This window comes from Simochromis diagramma, unplaced genomic scaffold (genome assembly GCF_900408965.1).
Source record: "Simochromis diagramma unplaced genomic scaffold, fSimDia1.1 OVJJ01000816.1, whole genome shotgun sequence".
Taxonomy (NCBI): Eukaryota; Metazoa; Chordata; class Actinopteri; order Cichliformes; family Cichlidae; genus Simochromis; species Simochromis diagramma.
Genome location: NW_024386908.1, coordinates 12,567,435 through 12,587,936, shown reverse-complemented (window position 1 = coordinate 12,587,936; position 20,502 = coordinate 12,567,435). Strand labels below are relative to the sequence as shown.

The 20,502-nt window shown below is 40.9% G+C and overlaps 2 protein-coding genes across 2 annotated transcripts; one reads left to right on the top strand and one right to left on the bottom strand.

The window, feature by feature from the left end:
- Positions 1-1,352: 1,352 nt before the first annotated feature.
- On the top strand, positions 1,353-10,817 carry LOC120735871 (probable polypeptide N-acetylgalactosaminyltransferase 8). The gene is made up of 11 exons (XM_040035620.1): positions 1,353-1,757; positions 2,075-2,318; positions 3,238-3,404; positions 4,026-4,209; positions 4,305-4,502; positions 4,963-5,077; positions 5,396-5,581; positions 5,707-5,844; positions 7,846-7,941; positions 8,017-8,184; positions 9,290-10,817. The coding sequence occupies exons 1-11, from the start codon at positions 1,565-1,567 to the stop codon at positions 9,422-9,424; spliced, it is 1,824 nt and encodes a 607-aa protein (XP_039891554.1). The 5' UTR covers positions 1,353-1,564; the 3' UTR covers positions 9,425-10,817.
- Positions 9,263-20,403, bottom strand: ada2b (adenosine deaminase 2b). Its single transcript, XM_040035621.1, has 10 exons — positions 20,274-20,403; positions 19,471-19,854; positions 18,627-18,846; positions 18,324-18,534; positions 18,083-18,210; positions 13,607-13,697; positions 13,216-13,324; positions 12,957-13,114; positions 10,819-11,021; positions 9,263-10,125 (listed from the first exon to the last, which is right to left on the bottom strand). Exons 2-10 carry the CDS (start codon positions 19,769-19,771, stop codon positions 10,038-10,040), a joined length of 1,509 nt encoding a protein of 502 aa, XP_039891555.1. The 5' UTR covers positions 19,772-19,854; positions 20,274-20,403; the 3' UTR covers positions 9,263-10,037.
- Positions 20,404-20,502: the final 99 nt, after the last annotated feature.

Genomic DNA, 20,502 nt, shown 5'->3' with positions numbered 1-20,502 from the left:
TGCCATCCACTCACAAATGTGCTTGTTGATAATTGTCTGTGCACATGCATCATTGTTACAAAGGTCACCACAGAAAGAGCATAACTCTTCTGCTGCCAGCAAACTACTTACTAGTAGCATAAAAAGCAACACTTATCTCAAGGTTTAACCCTGAAACAAAGCACAACACTATAGCTCTACTAATTGACCCAGGCCATTAAACTTTGGTGGCTGATTCCTGAGTGGAGCCTGGCTCCTTGGGGAAAATGAGTGGCAGCTGAGCTCAACAGCGAGGCAACACACACTCATACAATGTGCAGGCCTGCTAGGGCCATAACAGTCACGTGTCAGTGCCTCTGGGACTCTGAGAATTATGGCTGAAAAGTGAATACACAAAGGTGGATAAACTTAACACCTCCATAATCTACACCCAGGATGCCTTTCCTAACCTTCCCTGTTCAATGTTTACCAAATATATTAAGAAGTCTTTAACATCCAGTATACCAACCAAACAGAAGCAGTATTGGCTTAAGTTTGAATACCAGGAATTCAAAGGCACAGTTATAATACTGCTGTGACAACAATAATTTGTATTCTCTTGTGTGTGGCAGTTTTAACAATGAAAACCAAACCAAAAATAAAAAGAAGCAGTGTGTCGATGAAGCTAGTCACGTGCACAAGTGTATGGACAAAATCTGCAATGCAGTTAAAATGAATGAAAAAGCAGCCAATGATAATGAAATAAAAATATCCCTTTTTTTTCTTATTGGATGTGATATTTTTTGACATTGTTGGATAAATCATGGTCACTCATAAAGAAATTGTAACTCCTTAGATTCCTAACTTGCTTGGCTTTTTGGTATTTTCTTCCTTATAACTTGCAGCAGCAAGCCAGAGGCATAACAGGATACGGGTGAAACATGACACGGATTACTCAAATCCCTACCCCCCCTCCAAAATCTGACCCAGACCTGTGGAAGCTTGTTTTCACCACTGGAGAAAAAGGAAAAACATGGGATCTTTTTTGCCATTGATGTGTCCAAATTCCTCAATTTTGAGTTATTTGTTCTGAAATTTTAATTAGTAAGTTGAATTTTTTTGCTATAATAACCTGAAATTTCTAATTATTAATGGCAATTTTTTTTGTTTTTTTCCTTTCAGTGGTGAAAATGGGCTGCCAAACAGACCAAACCCTAAATACTGACCTTTTCGATGTGTTTTTACTAAACAGGCTGGACTATAGTGTTGCAGTGCCACAAGCAATTCAGTACTACTCTTTCAGTCCTGTTCCCCTTACCTGCAGAGTCCTCCTCTTTTTCTACCCTCCCAGGTAAGTTCAGTTAATAGTACACACCTGCACCTCAGGTGTAATGTAGACAGCAGAGTGGAGAATAATGCATGTCTCCAGCACACACTTCTTTGAATATGATGTAAATTTCAGGATATCAGATTACAGCTCTCGAGCAAGGGGTGGGGAGTAAAGGAAGGGAGAGCGCACCTGAAGTAAAAGGCAGAAGAAATGTTTTCGCCACCTCTTTTCACTGTGAAGTAGAGGAGTGTACCTAGCATACACAGGAGCACCAGCATGAGAGCAAGCTGGATGAAAGCTTTGCTTACAGTCCTCATTGTGGCCTTTGCATTGCTATACCTCAGCTCTATTAAGAAGGAGGTCCACATTCATTCTGAGAGACTGCAGAGGGTCCATTACAATGACTCCATCAGGGACCAGGGAATCGTCAAGAGGATGGAAAAGATGGAAACAGACATCAACAGGCTGCGTGAGTTAAAGTCTCAGTTTGGCAGCTGCTTATGTGTAAAGTCTGTATTTAGAGTTCAGTGAAGAAACAATGAAGGCTAGATCTGTTCATCTGAGGTGTTTCTCATCTGCTCCACATGAGAATTTCCAAAACGAAACAATTAAAGTAACAATTATTATACCCGCCTGTTTTACTACTCGCTTATTTTCGCTTTTCAAGTCGACATTGCTAAAAAGTACCAAACTGCTCTTACCTGACTGTTACTGACTCAGTTTTCACAGACAAAAAAACAAATTAGATGGACAATGCAAACACCATGTGGTCATTTCTGTCCGCAGTCAGTTTAATGAAAAAGCTTGAAAAGAGGGCACCAGCAGCTGAGAGGAAGGAAGAGGTGAAGGACAAGAGGAAGATGGTGAGGAAGCTGTACCCCAACTCTGATCTGTTCAAGGAGTGGGGTGACGATCTGTCGGAGGAGGAGCAGAAAGAAGCCGAGCAGCTGTTTCAGAGATATGGATACAACGCCTTCCTCAGTGACAGGCTGCCCCTCAACAGAGAGATTCCCGACACCAGGCCTCCAAGGTGAGTGCAACACACGAATCCGAAAGGACACACACTGAGCTGCTTTTTGTGTGTTTTTGAGATCGATCAGCGACAATGACATTTTATTGTCTTTGTTGTCTTAGCATGAATGCATATGAATTTAGTACATATACACACTCAATGGCCACATTATTAGGTACACGATTGTTAATGCAGATATGTAATCGGTCAGTCATTAAGGCATGTATACATGGTCAAGATTATCTTCTGCAATTAATCTTGACCCTGAGGGAAAAAGGTGATTTAACTGATGTTGGCTGTGGCATGTTGTTGGTCTAAGTATCTCAGAAACTGCTGATCTTCTGTGATTTCCTTAAATGACCATCTCTTGGGTTTTCAGAGAATGGTCAGAAAAAGAGAAAATACCCAGTGAGCGCCAGTTATCTGGGAGAAAATCCTTTGTTTGGGTAAAAGGTGAGGCTATTTTGAGTGGAAAGCAAGGAAACGGTAACTCAAATAACCACTTGCTACAACCAAAGTATGCAGAAGAGCATCTTTGAAAGCAGAGCATGTTGAACCTTGAGGCAGATGGGCTACAACACCAGAAGACAATATTTGAATGAATTTTGCATCAAGAATAAGAAAGCATGCCTTTCATGAACATTATTAAAATTTAAACAACAGAGGCAACTTCACTATTGATGCTGACCGTGTCCATCTCTTCATGATCACAGCGTACCCGTCTTCTGATGGCTGCTTCCAGCAGCATAACACACCATCAGATCCTGTATGCTGGTTTCTTTAACATGAAAATAAGTTGAAATGGCCTCGACAGTCGCCAGATGTCAATCCAGTAGAGAACTTCGTAATGTGGAGTGAACTCTAAAGGATACAATTTCAACTTAAAAACATTTAATTTATTACTTCTTCAGGCTGCCTGCTATTTTTCTGCTCACAGGTGTGCTGTGAAAAATTATCCGAAGGATCTGCCGACCATCAGTGTTGTGTTAATCTATTTGGATGAAGCTCTTTCAATCATTAAAAGAGCCATACGCAGCATCGTGGACAAGACACCAGCTCGGCTGCTGCAAGAAATCATCCTGGTGGACGATCACAGCAGCAACGGTGAGTCAGCATGCTTCCAAAATAATTTTCATATCATTTTCAGACTGTGGTGGATATCCTATGTACACAGGGATGGTACTCAGATATCTGACAAATCTGAAACCAAGCGAGAAAGGAAGGCGCTCACCGCAGCTTTAGTTTATACTGCAAATGATGGCAGAAACTACATCCTTTTATTACAGGCAATAAAAGACATCAGTGTAAAATATGAGATGTAGTTTGAGTAGCAAAGGCTGCACTGAAATGGAACACGGTTGCTTGCGTTTGTGGGTTGGAACTGAAAACATATATCAGGGAGTGTAATGTGTAATTGCGATGTTGCTGTCCACTGACAAAAGAACTGATAATCCTAAATAAACACGACCATGTGTGTAGAGTACTCGGAGTAGCAGAGTGGCTTTTACAGGGATAGTACTCTGTATGTTATTTTTAATTACTATGAGTATGGCAAATAAAAAAATCTTGTTTTATATTCAAAGAAGTGCCAAATCTATCAGCTGATTTGTGAAACAGTCTTTGAATTGTTTTTATTAACGATCAGAAAAAAAGATTGATTGTTAGAGGTACGAGTAGATTTAATCTGCAGCTCATATTGCTGAAACAGTTCTTTATTTTCTGCAGAGGACTTAATGGAGAAGCTGGATGATTACATCAGCTTTATCCATGAGGAGCGTCCAGGCCTGGTGAAGAAAGTGCGGCACTCTGAGCAGCTGGGCCTCACCCAGGCCAGACTGTCGGGCTGGAAGGCAGCTGAGGGAGAGGTGATTGCAATCTTAGACGCTCACATAGAAGTCCACGTCCAATGGTTGGTTTAAGATCTGAGTGACTCTTTTCAGAGCTGTGGTGATAATCCTGTAATTGGCCCTCATGTTTCTTTTAAAACTGTTTGTGCGTGTCTAGGGCAGAGCCTTTACTGGCTCGGATTAAGGAGGACCGGACCGTTATACTGACGCCTGTTTTCGACAAGGTCAACTACGATGACCTGACACTGAGTTCCTACAATACTGCATCTCATGGCTTTAACTGGGCAATGTGGTGCATATACGAGTCCTTCAGACCTGAGTGGTATGCCCTGGATGATGAGACGCAGCCTGGCAAGTAAGAGTCACATTTAAAGACATCACATTTTACGCATGAACTCCCAGCATGTCAGGACAACACAGTGTGGACGTTTCAGACTCTCCGCTGAACCACGGCTTAGAAAGCTATGAAGACTGTACACATGGAGCCAGTGTTGCCAAAACAAATATTCAAGGATAGTTGCTGACAAAATCTTTCACATTAAGCAATCTGCAGAGTGTAACACAGCACCCATGTGGGTGTCTATAGGTTGCACAAAGAGCAGATTTAAGGTTTTTGCTGCTAGAATGAAAGCAGAACACCCTTGATCACACATCCTTTGTTTTTTTTTTGTTTTTTTATCCTTGGTTGCTTTGGTGTTTCAGGCTTTGGGGTCATAATTCTTTATAATTAGGTTTGCTTTGCTCTCTTAGTTTGAGTGCTGTATGGTAAGATTTTTTGCTTATTCAGTTTTTACTTTGTTAAACGGTGTCACCAGGAGCCCCTCAGTCATGGGGATACTTGTGGCTGATCACAAGTTCTTCGGAGAGATTGGAAGCCTTGATGGTGGAATGAAAATATACGGTGGGGAAAATGTGGAGCTGGGCATCCGGGTAAGTACTGACTGATCAAGTCCTACTGGAGACTTGGAGATTTGAAATATGTTAGTCTACCTACCTTTTATTTAGCCCCACCATATGTGCTTTTACACACTTCTTTTTGCAACCAGGCTCTGTGGCTTTAGGTGGTTTGTAACGTTATGGTTCCTAAATGCTTCTACTTTGTAATAATACCACTTGGATTTAAAGTCTTATACAAATACTGACTCCAATATAACTTTATTTGGTTATATTTGTGATCAGTTTTAATGGGTAATCCTTTTTATATTAGTTGCATTAAAAGCCTCCAAACCTACTTTTATGTTTTCACAGGTGTGGCTGTGTGGAGGAAGCATTGAAGTTGTGCCTTGCTCTAAAATTGCCCACATTGAACGAGCAGTAAAGCCTTACCTCCCAGACTTGAGTGTCATGATGAAGCGTAATGCACTGAGGGTAGCAGAGGTGTGGCTAGATGAATACAAATACAATGTCAACATTGCTTGGAATCTTCCCCTTGAGGTTAGAAGAGAGGGCACCTTCCGAGTTGCATTTAAGATCCAAATTGCACAGATGTGTGCTCTGCAGGTTGAGTAATGGTGCGAGCACTCAAACATGTCTCTGTGGTCCTATTGTTTTTCCTACAGAACCATGGGATAGACATCGGAGATGTGTCGGAGAGAAAGAAGCTCAGAGAGAGGCTTAATTGTAAGCCCTTTAAGTGGTATTTAGACAATGTTTATCCCAAGCTGGACCCCCTGCATGACCTGCTCAGTTATGGAGCTGTAAGTCAAAAATAACTGTTCTGTCGGAATACATATGAGAGGTTGGATATTAAAGTGTGACCATAAAGTCTTTTAACTCTTTAATTCTCATTAATAATTAATTAATTATTAATTAATTAATTTAAAGGGCCTCTCTGTGGAATGTTTTTAATGCTTTTCAAGGGTCCCCCCCCCCATAAACGTATTACAGCTTTAAAAATTTCAAAATGAGACCTTCCCCAAGTTCTGAGGTTGCCTCCAATGTCCTACATGTGGACTTTTTTTTTTTTTTTGTTAAAATGTAAAGGTTGTATGATGGATTCTCTGCAAAAACAAATTGGTGTGATTTATGTGATGTTTATTATCCTAAATCACAGGCTTAAAGGCCTCTTTTCTGCTGCCCCATAACATCACCCAAAAAAAACAGATAACAATATCGGTGAGTCAAATTTAGCCACTTACTTGCTATGTTGGATTGTAGCAAAAGAACTGACCAGGACTGTCTTCTTTTAGCTATTTTGCTAGTGATAGACTGTGCAACATATTGTCGTGAGTGGTTGAGGTTAGCTGGGCCTCCAGTGGCGTAGTGGTTAACACATTTGTTTTCGCTGGTTTGTCTCAGCTGGAGAGACACGTCATCTCCAGGGTTGTATTAGGGAGTCGATCAAATATGTGGCCAAATTTGACAACAGAAGCCAAAAGTAGTTTAGATACAAACTCTTTTGTCATACCTTCCCTAGACTGTATATAAAAGATGGATGTAGTTATTGTGATGGTTGCGAGGTTCTGTTAAAAAAAACCTCGACATGAGCAGTTTTGTTATCGCCATCTTTGTGTTAGGGTGGTAACAGTAAAGTAAACAGGACTTGAAACTTGTGACTGAGACCATAAACGTGTTTACTGAGGTCACAGAGTGAAGGAGCCAGTTTTCAGACTCAGAAGCAAAATCCATCTTTTTTTTATACAGTCTGTGATTGAGGTCGCTTGCTAATAATACTAACTTCATAGCAATGAAAATGCTACATAGATAGTCTAAAATGGTTCCAGCACACTATTAATCATGATCTGTGGTGGTAGTTTTAGCCATAAATAAATTATTTAACATTACAAAGTTAATTTTTAGTTAAGATTTAATTGAGGATGATGCAAGGCAAGCTTCTCTGCCTTGTCAAGTCAGCTTTGTTGGCTTTATAAAATGACTCAGGCTTATGCGCTGGCCTCTAAGGAGTCATATGTGACATAAAATGCTTACAAGATGCTGCAGCAAGTTCAAATTCACACACATGTTAGTCCCTATTACACAATGAAGATCAGCACACAACATGGGCAGACGTCACCAGCAGCAAAGAACCTTTAAGCAGCTTTTGGTTTTTTTACGCTTATCATATTATTTTTTTATTTGAAGACTTTCCTGGGGATACATCAAGGTGTCTCACGGTTACAATAGATTCATTCACTGGAGAATATTATGTACTCTTACTTCGTTTTTATGCAGGGTGTGTTTCATAGTGAGAGCATCTGTAAAGCAAACTTTCCATGAATGCTCTCAAGGAACTCCCTCTTGGTAGTGCTTCTGCTAATATTTAATTGCACTGAATCTTGGTACAGTGACATTGCAGTATTAGCAAACTCCCCTTTCCAATCTTTTCTAATTGAGAATTAATTTAAAGTTAGAGTTTTGTTTTTGTTCCAGAGTCAATTTACTCATTTACTTAAAAGAAATACAGTGTTGGGAGTATTTTTATTGTAGTTTAGAAAAGATATTACAATACAAACACAATACTTCATGTTATAATTTGCCTCTTAATCCTTGTTTGGTTGGTGAATTTGGCCTCACTGACAAATACTTTTTGCTAGTTTTGCAAACTCATAATGTCGTTTCAGTTTGCATCTTTTTTATTTTTATATCAGTTAACTAAAATGTGTTTCTGAACCATAATAGCGTCTGGACTTGTCTGCTGGATACACATTGTGCTCTTTCTAATGAAAGCTGCTCCAGTTTATTTGTGCTTTTGTTGGCAGATGATAAATGATCTGAAGCCAGAACTCTGTGTTGACCAAGGCCCGATGCCAGGAAACACACCCATCTTGTATGGATGCCACTTCTATTCGACTCAAGTATGTTTAGATATTCAATGCTTGCAAACAGGTGGTGATTTTGTTTTTGTAGGTAATTGTTGTTCTTTAATTTAGCACTGTTTTTATCGCTCTGATGGACAACTCTACATTGGCGGGATCAAATCTCATAAGTACAACAGCAACCGCTGTCTAGTGGACCCTTTCAGTGGTCTCTACCCGGGGCTGTATGACTGCAAAATAGCCAAACAGAAAGACTTTCACATGCTGTGGGATTTTAAACAGGTAAATATTTCAGTTTTTAAATATAGACTCAGTCAAACCTGAGGGAAGTTGCCACCCGACCCACTCTGAATCAGCTGATTTTTTTTTTTTTTTTTTAAAAAAGCTTTTAAGCTCGTCCAGCCAAAGGACTGTTGAGCTTATGCCACACTAGGCATAAGCTCAACTAATGAAACTTGATCACCTAGTAGGTGATGTTTTGCAGTTTTTTTTAACATGTTCATTGTGGTCCTCAGTTGCTCCCAAACACATTTAAAAAAACAAACAAAAACAAAACTTCACCCTCTGAGAAATAAAACAAGTCTGTATAATATTGATTAAGAATGCCTACAGTGCTGTGAGGCATCTAAATTTGATGAGACGCATTTGTTGGAGTCAACTAAATATCATGAGATTATAGCAGATTACTGGTAAATGGAGGAGGCCTCAGGGCAGAGAGGTCTGGGTGTCTCGGAGCAGACACATCCATACATCCAGTCCAGTGGATGTATGGATCATCATATTCAATGATACTGATGATCAATAGAGAAGTTTTTGCAGTTGATGTAAAATTAATTTGATGGTAGTTTGTTAACTTAACTTAAATATGTTTTTCAGTCCTGAAAATCTTAGTTGGTTATCGGATATTCTTACGAAATATAAACATTGGGGAAAAACCCCTAATTTCAACCAAGTATTAGACTTTGAGGGCCTGTACTGCAGACAATTTTCAAAGCATGAAGGTAAATTTACAAGACAAATAACCTTGTGTTTATGTAGCACTTTTCTACTCTACCTGAGCACTCGAAGTACTTTATACAACATGCCTCATTCACCCAGTCACACAGCACTTTTTCTATGCTTAAGTGCTTTCTATCTAACATTCACACTGATGGATGTATTCGAGAACCATTTGGGGTTGGTTCTGTACCTTCCCTAAGGATACTTTGGCATGCAGACTGGAGCATCCAGGGCTCGAACCACCACCCTGCTGAGCCTTGCAAATATGGTGACGTTGTTGTATAAATTAAAAAAAAAAAAAAAAAATCAGCCTAATCTGAGGTCACATGGAAGCCAGTCACAAATGTCTGGAGAAGAAAAGGAGACAATAAAATGTGTTTATTTGCAGGGAGGACCGATCCAGAACAGAAAAACAAAGCGATGTCTAGAAATTGCGAAGGATGACGTTGGCTTTTACCAACTCGTCGTCCAGCAGTGCACCGGTCAGAGCTGGAATATACAAAATCTCATCAAAGACCACTAAGAGACTGCTGGGCAGGTCTCAGAAGATAATGAGCTGTTTATTGCACAAAAAGTGAACCTCGTGTCAAAGAAAGATCTTTAGTTGTCTTTCGTTACATCATTATTTAAAAAAGAAACAAGGTTTCTGAAGTGAGTCACTGAAAAAGTGAAACTTTTTTTCTTCTACTTTTTGTATTTAAATTAGATGTATGTATGTCTATACGTATGTCTATACGTATGTATGTGCATCAACTACAAAGAAACATTTTTCTTGTTTGTTTTGAATAGAGAAATTTCCTTGTGAACAGTTGCCCTGTACATGTTTGGTATTATGAAGACAAAAGACTAGCTGTGCATGACAAACTTGACCAAACCTCCCCCCCACTGTCAGCTGGTCTCTTGTAAAGCTTCTTTGTGATCGCTCAAGGGCTGAAAAAGCTACTAAGACACTTACAGTACCAACCTGCCAATGCTGTCAAACTGTTAGTCTTACTGTTAACAGAGACTCCAATAGCCTTAATCTTTTTTTTTTTTTTAAATAAAGTCTGCTAAAGGCCTATGAATATTTACCTTAGTGATATTACAAACATTCAGTCATTCATTCAAGTCAGTCAGGATCTAATATCACTCGGCTGTTATGAGTTGGCAGAAATGAAGGCGTCCCACTTTTTCTGCCACATGGCACGACCTGAATCCTTCAGATGAGCTGGGAGTGAGCTGTACCTGCAGGCAGAAGAAGAAATATTTAATGAGAAGAAACATACTGCAACAGGGCTTAAAACCAAAGGTTTTCTTAAAATAATATAAATATTCATGTTTTTTTAATGTGAAAATCATCTTGGAGAGATTTATAAGTTGCTTCAAAAATGCAATTCCAACATGAATATTATTGTTGTCCTGACAAATAAATAAGGACATTATCTGAACGCTTGGCTCAATTTTTTATTTTTAAATTTTACTAAACATGAGTAACTCTGTGTTAGCATAGTGCTGAACATCATATTGGAGGATACTGTTACTGATAGCATGAGTTTAGTCATCCTCGTGCACTTAAAAACTGGTATGCTCGTAATGCTGACTTTAACTAATTATATCTACATTTTCTAAGGAAAATGTTAAATTTAATGGAATCTGGTCAGATGAAATGTACTTTATTTAAATAAATAAACCTTTGATTTGATATATTTCCAGTGCATTCCTGAGAATTGTTCTTCATGTTTATTGAGAGGTGAGAATCATTGAGTGTATGTTGGACTGAAATTCATTCACTTGTATAATTTAATTCATGCTCATTCAAAGATAGTATGATGAAAACTGGCATCAGCTGTTGGCCACCACATTTTGAGCCCATCTTGTTTTCTTTGAAGGCTTAACGTTAAAACATGAATGAAAGAAATAAAGTGAAATTATTCTGACGTGATGGAGTTTGCAGCCAGTTCTTTGAGCGTGCCCAGGTTTGCTTTCAACCCTCCGATGCCCACGAATGCTTGATAGAAGTCATAGGAGAGGCCTGTGGTGCCAAACAGGGACGGGTCATCGGCACTGATGACCATCGGGTGACCCTCTGACATCAGCACAGTAGCAGGGTGGTTCCTCAGGTCTGAAACCAGCTTCAGCACCTGCAGGTCAGAGGTGAAACAAACTCAGGTAAGTTATGTATAAACACATGTACATACTGTGTGTATTTTACGATGGCAGTGCTAACAGGTCATTAATGTGACATGTATATTTCTGTTCACTTTTATTTTAAATAATGTCATCAATTCCTGACTTTTAGGCATTTAAGCTTCTTCAAAAACACCTGATAGATTTAGATAATCTTACAATTTTAAATCATGTTAATTTAATCGACATTTCTTGCCATTGTACCAGCTGACTTTTAGTGGTTGCAGTTTAAATTTCAATTTAATCAGGCTTAATGTTTGACACCGGTATTACCTTTTGTCTTTGGTAGCAAGATATCATTTATAAATTAAAGATTTTTATGACAAGTTAACATTTTTCTTAGTTTTACATTTGTTCTTGACTTGGAAAGTTTATCAACCTACGTATGAGATGAGTTGTTTTTAACCATATTTCAGAAAGTGCTACAAAACTACTACCAAAGACCATACTGATGACTCATCCTGGAGGCCACAAAAGAACCCAGAACAACATCTAAAGAACTGCAGACCTCACTCTCCTCAGTTAAGGTCAGGTCACGCTAAGAAAGAGACTGTGCATCCATGGGAGCCTTCCAAAGAGAAAACCAGCAAGTCCACGTCTAAATGTCAACAAAAAAAAAAAACCCCAATGTGAAGGATTTGGAGTGGCCTAGTCAAAGTCCGGACTTAATACGATTGAGGGGCTTTGGCATGATCATAAACCCTCCAGTGTGGCTGAATTAAAGCAATTCTGCAAAGAAGAGTGAGCCAACATTCCTCCACAGCCATGTAAAAACACTCTTGTCAGTTATCGCAAACACTTGATTGCACTTCTTGGTGCCAAAGGAGACACAAGTTATTAGGTTTCGGGGCAATTGGATAACTTTTCTCTTAATAAATGAAATCATCATTGAAAAGATATTTAGAATTTACTTAGGTTATTTTTGTCTAATATTTAAAAGTGTGACAAATATGCAAAAAGGGGGCAAATGCTTTTTCACAGCCCTCTACAGGTATATCACCTTGCATTGCCCATAACATTAAAGGTGGTCTCTTCTTAAAGTTAGATTGTTTTATAGTGTTAATCCTACATCACGAAGAAGCTACAAATCACAGCAACGTCTTCTGCTCTGGTAGCTTTAAAGGTATTCAGCGCAACACAGTCAAGCTGTGGGTCGGAGGTTGTGTCATCCAAATATTTCTGTGAAGGTTCTCAGTCATCCAGGTCATCGCAGTCTAAGGAGCTTGGAAAGAAAAGCGTCTGGACTTCTTTAAGTTGCTTGAAGACGTTTCACCTCTCATCCGAGAAGCTTCTTCAGTTCTAAGGGTCAAATGGTGGAGAGTCCCAGATTTAAACCCTGTGGGAGTATCCCCCCAAAGAGGGAACAAAGGACCCCCTGATGATCCTCGACCTAATCACATGAGCCAAGGTGTGAAAACGGGTGTGGGACCCAAGAGCCAGGGTTTCGGGTGAGCTCATTGTGAAACATGGCCCCACCCTATCATGGTTTGCTGAGGTCAGATGGCCCAGGCGCCTGGGAAGGGATCTCAAAACTGGATTATATATGGCAGACAGTTGGTGTCGTAAACCACCGCCTCAGGAAACCACATGATAGGGTGGGGCCATGTTTCACAATGAGCTCACCCGAAACCCTGGCTGATTGTGACCCACACCCGTTTTCACACCTTGGCTCAGGCGATTAGGTCGAGGATCATCAGGGGGTCCTTTGTTCCCTCTTTGGGGGGATACTCCCACAGGGTTTAAATCTGGGACTCTCCACCATTTGACCCTTAGAACTGAAGAAGCTTCTCGGATGAGAGGTGAAACGTCTTCAAGCAACTTAAAGAAGTCCAGACGCTTTTCTTTCCAAGCTCCTTAGACTGTCATCCAAATAGTAGTAATGAGCTTACCTGGTTTGAGATGGGACAAAGCTCCACAGCCACATTTCTTTTCCTAGAAAGTTCTTTGGCAAGCGGATGGTGCGCTAAAGCGTAGCCGTGGCCAATGCGCATGGTGTTGAATAGAAGGGCATCAAGAATATTTTGATCTGTGTCTGTGCCTTCGTCATCTGTACACATAGATACAAATACAGCGTACAGTACATTTCAAAAGAATTTTTCAAATCTTACTCATGGTATAATGAGCTTTATGCTTTTTGATCCCCCCCACCTGTCTCCCCTGCATGAAAGAAGTACGGCAATCTGACACCAAGTTCAGCTGGCAGAGAGAGGGCCTCTCTGAAGAACCAAAGACTCTTCCCGCTGTCCTCCCGTCCAACCTGCAAACCATAAGGTTAACTAGTAATGCTACGCTAGGGTACACCCTGCAAGAGCTGACAGTCAGTCGTATGAAGAGAGACAGAAAGCCATTCATGCTCATATCTAAGGTGAATTAGGAGTTAACTTGAATTTCTTAGGATTGTAGGCACAATACAAGAAGAGCAGAAAAGTCAGACAGACATGTAAATTCCACACCACATGGTCCCCAATAAGCAGATAAATGATCTCTGGACTCAGAGCTTAAAAGAAGTTGAGGCTAAAGTACACGGGTCACTTCTTACCATGTCAAATCCTGCAACGACATCTGGGAAGTCCTTTTGCAGCTGAATGGCCTCTTTTACAGCAGCTTTGACCTCAGATATACTCAAAGCTCTGAAGAAAGGAACAACACACATAGATGACAGTGCTTTCTAAGACTCACAAACAACAAAATGTTTAATTTTACATCAAGATATAGAAGTTAAGATGCCTGCCTGAGAAAAATCGGTTTCCAATGTTGAAAACAGGTGATAAACCTTATCAGCATTTAAGAGCAGGTTTTCCTAACAGAACTGTCCAGGAAAATAAACGGGGAACTTACAAGTAGATGGTCATAGCCGCTTACTCTAGTGGTACTTTGAGGCGCATGCTGAATCTAAACCAGTAAAATTAAGACACATGCACATTTTAAGATTAAATTAAATGGTTACTTTAAAGTAAAATTTGACCTAAAAATGAATGTCTTAATAAAATTTTGTGGCAGTTGGTGCTATATTGAAAAAACAAAGTCAGCGTATCACCAAATCAGGAATCAGGTTTAATCCTTTTGGAGCCCCTGAGTATCTGTACAAAGTTTAATATGTATATTTCAGTCTGCTGCCAGCAGAGCTAAAAAAATAAATAAATTCAAAATCAACTTCACAGATGTTAGGATATCAGTCATGCTATCAAACTTGTCTCAGTGACTTCAGATTGCTCCCAAACTTTTCATCCCTAAATTGTAACGTGCTTTCTGTCGGATTAACACAACATCAGGATTTAACAGGACTCCATCACAGCTGCAGAAATCATTATACGTCCCTTTTTCATGTGTTTGGATTTATCAAATGAATGGACTGTCCCGTTCATAACTGGACTTTGTCGCTGTTTCCTTTGCAAGAAAACAGGAAGCCGAATGATTCGAGATAATATATTGAATTATCATTTAATTATTTTCCAAACTGAAACACAGTTCGACTTAAAGTAGAGCTTGGAGATCACAACATCTTGCCCCCATTTTATTTAACATGAGAAATGTGCTGCCAGCGGTTGGAAGTAAGTGGTGGGAAGTAATTTGGAGGTACATACATTGGTTACAAGGCTATTATCTAATAAGTTATTCATCTTTTCATGCCTAAAGATGAATAAAAATACTTAAGAAAAAATCCTGATTGAGGTTGTCATAATTCATGAATGAAAGGGTTAAGTAAAACTACATTTCCAGTGGAGTTACTTGAAAACCACTGAATTCTTTACATTTAACTGAAGACGGTTAAAAAAAACCACACACACACACACACACACACAATATTTCAAAGAAAACATTATGTTGCAAAATAAAAGCTAGTTTTCAACTTCCTTCCACGAGACAGGGTCCAAAAAAAACCCCTGGACAAGTTACATAATGGTAAAACATATGCACATAAAAGAGCTAGTGTGCTGTCTCACAACTCATGAGGGTAATTAGTAGCATAACTGTCTCTAAAAAGACTCATAGCTCCTTAACTCACTAGTTAAAAAGGAAAGGGGAGGGGTTCACCACTTGAAAAAAAGACTAGTGAAAGACTAAATGATCAAATATTCCAGTTGAAAAAAAATAACAAATGTGTAAATATTATTAAAAGATTCAGAGAATCCAGAGAAATCTCTGTATACAACGGATAAGGCCGAAAGCCTATCCTTGTCTCTCTGGGGGTAGTGTATCAACAACACTCATCACTGCTTCCACTGATCCAAAAGTCTATGATACAAGAAAAAGAAAACATTTATGAACAACATCCATGAACACAGCTGCCTTCTTTGAGCCCATGCTAATTTTAGATGGGCTAAAGGGGTGTAAAAACTGTGCTGCAGTCTGGATAATCTGAGCTTTTTTTGGAAATCACAAATGTGCCATCCTCTGGGCTGAAGAGGAAATGAACCATCTAACTACAGATCACTGTGGACCTAAAAAGCCTGCACTTTTGATAAAATTTTTTTTTACATGTAATCCAACAGCATGCCACCAAGTCCAGGTTTGTAAATCTGCCTTAGCATCTTCTTTTGTCACACCAGCTACTGGCCTGGGAGCTCCAAGTTCAACATTCTTTGTCTAATATATCCACTCCTCTGCACATGTCCAAGCCATCTCAGCCTAACCTTCCAACTTTGTCTCTAAACCACTGAGCTGTCCCTCTAATGTACTTTAATCTTTGCCATCCTCGTCACTCCCAATGAAAATTGCCTCCTTCAGCTTGGTTTCCTGTCTCCTGTCTGCTAATTCCCTTTCACTATTGCTTCTATTCTTCTCACACTCTTTTAAACCTCTAATAGCATAGCTGACTTCAGGTATATGAACTAATCCACCTTCACTACATCTATGCCTTGTTCGCCTTCCACCTGTCTCACCGACTTTCATTCCTCTTCTTTGCAGTGCATACCTGCACCTCTCCAGGGTCTCTTCAAACTGTTCCCTACTGTCAAAACAGAGCACAATGTCATCTGGAAACATGCCTGACCTTACGTTAACCTGTCCTTCACCACTGCAAACAAGAAGGGGTTCAGAGCAGACCGCCGATGCAATCTCTCTCCAACCTTGAATATCTGTCACTCCTGAGTTCCTCATACAGTGTCACAGGTCCTCTCTTGGCACTCATCATCTGCTTTCTTTACACCCACAAAGAAACAGTGAAGCTGACCTTCAGCCTGCCCTTCTGCATCAACACTCCAAGCGTCCGTAGTGCTCTTTCTCAGGGTGAAGCCATACTGCTGCTCACTGATCGTCTTTTCTTAACCCAGCTTCAACAGTTCTAGCGAGATAAAGCTTTTACAATACCAAACATTTATCCCTGTATTTAGTTCAATTCACTTTTCTTTATCTAGCACCAAATGACAACAGCCTGCCTCAAGGTTCTTTATTTTGTAAGATGAAGACCCTGAAATAATATAGAGACACCCCCAACAATCAATTGAGCCTCTATGAGTTATATACGGAAGAGGATTAGGGCCACTGGGAAAAAAAGGTGGGCACGTCTTTTTTTTTCTTCTTTTCCAGAACTCTGAGAAAAAAGTCAGAATTCTGACAGAAAGTCATGCCCACTTTTTTTTCTCCCAGTGGCCCTAATCCTCTTCCGTAGCAATCACTGGGTGACAATAGGAAGGAAAAACTCTTTAACAGGAAGATACCTCTGGCAGGACCAGGCTCAGGGACAGGCAGCCCAGATTCCTGACGGACAGGAAGCAGCATGTGAGGCTGGGAAAGAATGTCTCGGACTCTCAGACCATCAGCACCGGCTCCCCTCAGGGCTGTGTTCTTTCTCCTCTGCTCTTCTCCCTGTACACCAACTGCTGCACCTCCACCCACCAGTCTGTCAAGCTAATCAAGTTTGCAGATGACACCACCGTTATTGGGCTCATCTCGGACAGGGATGAGTCTGCCTACAGGAGGGAGGTTGAACGTCTGGTGTCTTGGTGCAGCCACAACAACCTGGTGCTGAATGCCCAGAAGACAGTGGAGATTATTGTGGACTTCAGGAAGCGCACACAGCCCCCCCCCCCCATCATCCTGACTGACACCCCCATCACCTCTGTGGACTCATTCCGCTTCCTGGGTACCACCATCACTCAGGACCTGAAGTGGGAGCCCACCATCACCTCCGTCATCAAGAAAGCCCAGCAGAGGATGTACTTCCTGAGGCAACTGAAGAAATTCAACCTGCCAACACGGACGATGATGCAATTCTACACCGCAATCATCGAGTCCATCCTCACCTCCTCCATCACCGTGTGGTACGCTGGAGCCACTATCAGGGACAAACAGAGACTGCAGCGTGTTGTGCGCTCTGCTGAGAAGGTGATTGGCTGCAGACTCCCATCTCTGCAGGACCTGTACACCTCCAGGACATTGCGGCGGGCAGCTCGGATCTCAGCTGACCCTTCTCACCCTGGACACAGTCTGTTTGACCCGCTCCCCTCAGGCAGGAGGCTCCGGTCCATTCGCACCAGAACCTCTCGCCATAAGAACAGTTTCTTCCCCTCTGCTGTTGGACACATGAACAATAACCGTATGACTGTTCCCACCACTAACACATGACCCTACGCTGTGTTCACTGCATCATTCCATGTTTTGGCACTGATCACCACCTGCACTCATGTATATATCTTTCTACGTAGCACTTTTAATTCTTATTCTCATGTATATATCTCATGCATATATCTTTCTACGTAGCACTTTTAATTCTTATTCTTACTTTTATTTTTTCATGTCCATTTAAGCGCAATTTATGACAGCATGTTTGCACTGAAGCACCGCAGCAATTTCCTAATGTTGTAAACCTGCTCAACATTTGGCAATAAAACCCATTCTGATTCTGATTCTGATTGGGGGTCAAGGGAGGAAAACGGGACACAGAAAAGGCATACATAGGCTCTGTGAACTTTTCCACAATGAAGCTAATAATTTGTGGAGTGCTTAGACAGCCTTGGTTGTCACTTGAAATGGAGCATAATTTGAGAGAAGCCCTCTCTATGATATATTTTACCTGTGGACAGAAATTATGATACGAGCCCCGAGAAAGTCTGGATGGTCTCCAATAAATTTCTTTGTAACCTCTTGAAATGTTTTCAGAGTCCATAACTTATCGTGAATAGTTCCATCGAGCTCGTATGTCTGCAACACAGAAAGGTTTCAGTTAGAAATGCAGAAATGTTGGATATACCGCTGCTGTAGCTGTTTAGCACAGGCTGACGCTGCAAGGATCAGGTGTAAACAAACAAACAAACCCTTGAGAGACCGCTCCTCAGTTCCAGATACAGGATGTTGTCGCGGTGAAGCTCCTCTAGGCCTTTATAAAAATAATCCTTCAGGACTGGAGCATGGGTGACTAAGCCCGCAGATGCGATGAAGGCTTTCTCAAACTTCCCCCACACAACGTCTTGGCTTGGGTATTGACCATCTGGATCCTCGGTGACCAGAGTGAGGTGCTGCATTAAACTGTAAACCACCCAAAAGCGACCTTTCAGTGTTAAGTTCTCCCACTACAGCTTGACTTTACATGTTCAGGAGAGGGTTAGAGGTTAACTAACCTGTTATCAAAGCCAGTAGGATCTCCTATTTTGGCTCTCAAGGTCTCGAGCAGTTGCCAGTAGAAGCAGTCCCAGCGTGGGAAGGGCTGGCGAGCTGAGAACTGGAAGCGGACCGAGTTGTCCCAAGTGAAGCAGATGTAGCAGTTAGGTCTGTAGGTGACGTTTTTCACCAGCCACTCAACACTGACCAGAGAGGAGCTGTGGATGTGGAGGGCTGCGCCTGTCACCCAAACAGCAAGATGTAACCTCAAACTTAGGCAAATACTGAAAGTAATCATTGATGACTTGTAAGACAGGCCCTAGGGTTCAGGAATATTAAAGGCCTCCCACACCTGATAAATCTAAGAAAAACTAAACAACCTCACAGTTTCTAGTGATTTTGTTTAATATTTTTCAGTCTCTGTCTGCTCATCTTTGCTTTTCTGAAAACATCTAGTGGATTAGACATCAAGCACCACATCTGCATTCCTCTTAATTTTTTCCCCAAATCATATTTTTTTCTCTCCATTGCTAATACATACAGCTTTTACAGCACACTACAGTATATGAAATATCAGAGAAAGCAGCCTGGGCGTGCTGCGCAGCTGTGACGTAAGGAGACCAGAAATATGACTTTTGAGAATTGCTGCAGTGCTTTACCTTTTATTCTTTCTCTGCCAAAATCTAATCACTTTATCCCTGAGTCCACATTTAGGATTAACCTGAGGTCACAATGACCATGACCTTTGAATGCCAAAATAAACAATAACAGCATTAGGTTTGGTTGGGTCCCCTTGACCTTCTAAGCTCCTGCATCTGTTTCTGGTGGACTGACGCAGTAGGCCAGACAAAGCTTTAAGATCACCTTTAGGCATCTTTTGCAGCAGTTTGAAGACTGGGCTCTTCTCAATGAGAGGTTTTGCTTTGAAGAAATGCAAAGCAGGAGGAAAAGGTGTGGCGGACATCTCTTGCTCCTTCAATCGATGGAGGTAAGCGTCCAGCTTCTGCTCGGCCGCTGTCAGCACCACTTGTCCTCCCGTTTGCCTGGATGCCTCCTGACGCATCAGCAGGTCCCTCTGAGCGGGGTCAGGCATCCCTTCAGTCACCCTCACAAACCACAGAAGGGGCACATAAGTGACCACAGCCCAGAGGAATGAGATCACCATGTCCTTGTGTGCCACCGGAGGGTGCTGTATCCCTACTAGAACAACATGTTCTCGCTCTCGAAAGGAGCAGGCTGTATTTGGTGCTGGAAATGAGAAGATACTCCATGAAAGACACAAATACTGTCATTAAAGGAGAAGTTTTTGTAGCTTTGATAGTAACTGAATCAATTTCAAGCTTGTTACAAGTTCTTTAGGATTATAACATGCTCACACAGTGCTGACAGATTCTAGGGTGAAGCCGCACTCAACTGATTTATTTTGAGACATGCTCAATAATCCAGGTAAGCAAATCCCAGAAAATTGATTCTGTTAATCCTGATGCTAAGGACGCTGTATCCAGATGAACAAATTCAACTTTCTAGCATAACCGTTTTACTTTCTGGACCACATTTATTATGCATAAGAGGTAACGAAAGTAGCACACAGCTCTCGGTAACAGTGACAAATGAAGACAAATCTTAAAAGGCAAATCTAACTCCTTTAAAAACAAGACCATACTTACAAGAACAGCAAGAAGCAGCGTCTTGTGTCTCTCTCCACCGTCTCCTTAAATGCTCGGCTTGTTTTCCACAAGAAACTCTTGAATGTCAGGAAAAATACGACCGGATAATTGGGGCATTTTTGTCTGACTAATACCATGTGATAAACTAATGAATGAAGCATGAATGGCCAGTGTTGCAAAATAAATGGGAAAGACTGGAGATCATTCAGCTGCGAGAACAATGTGCGAG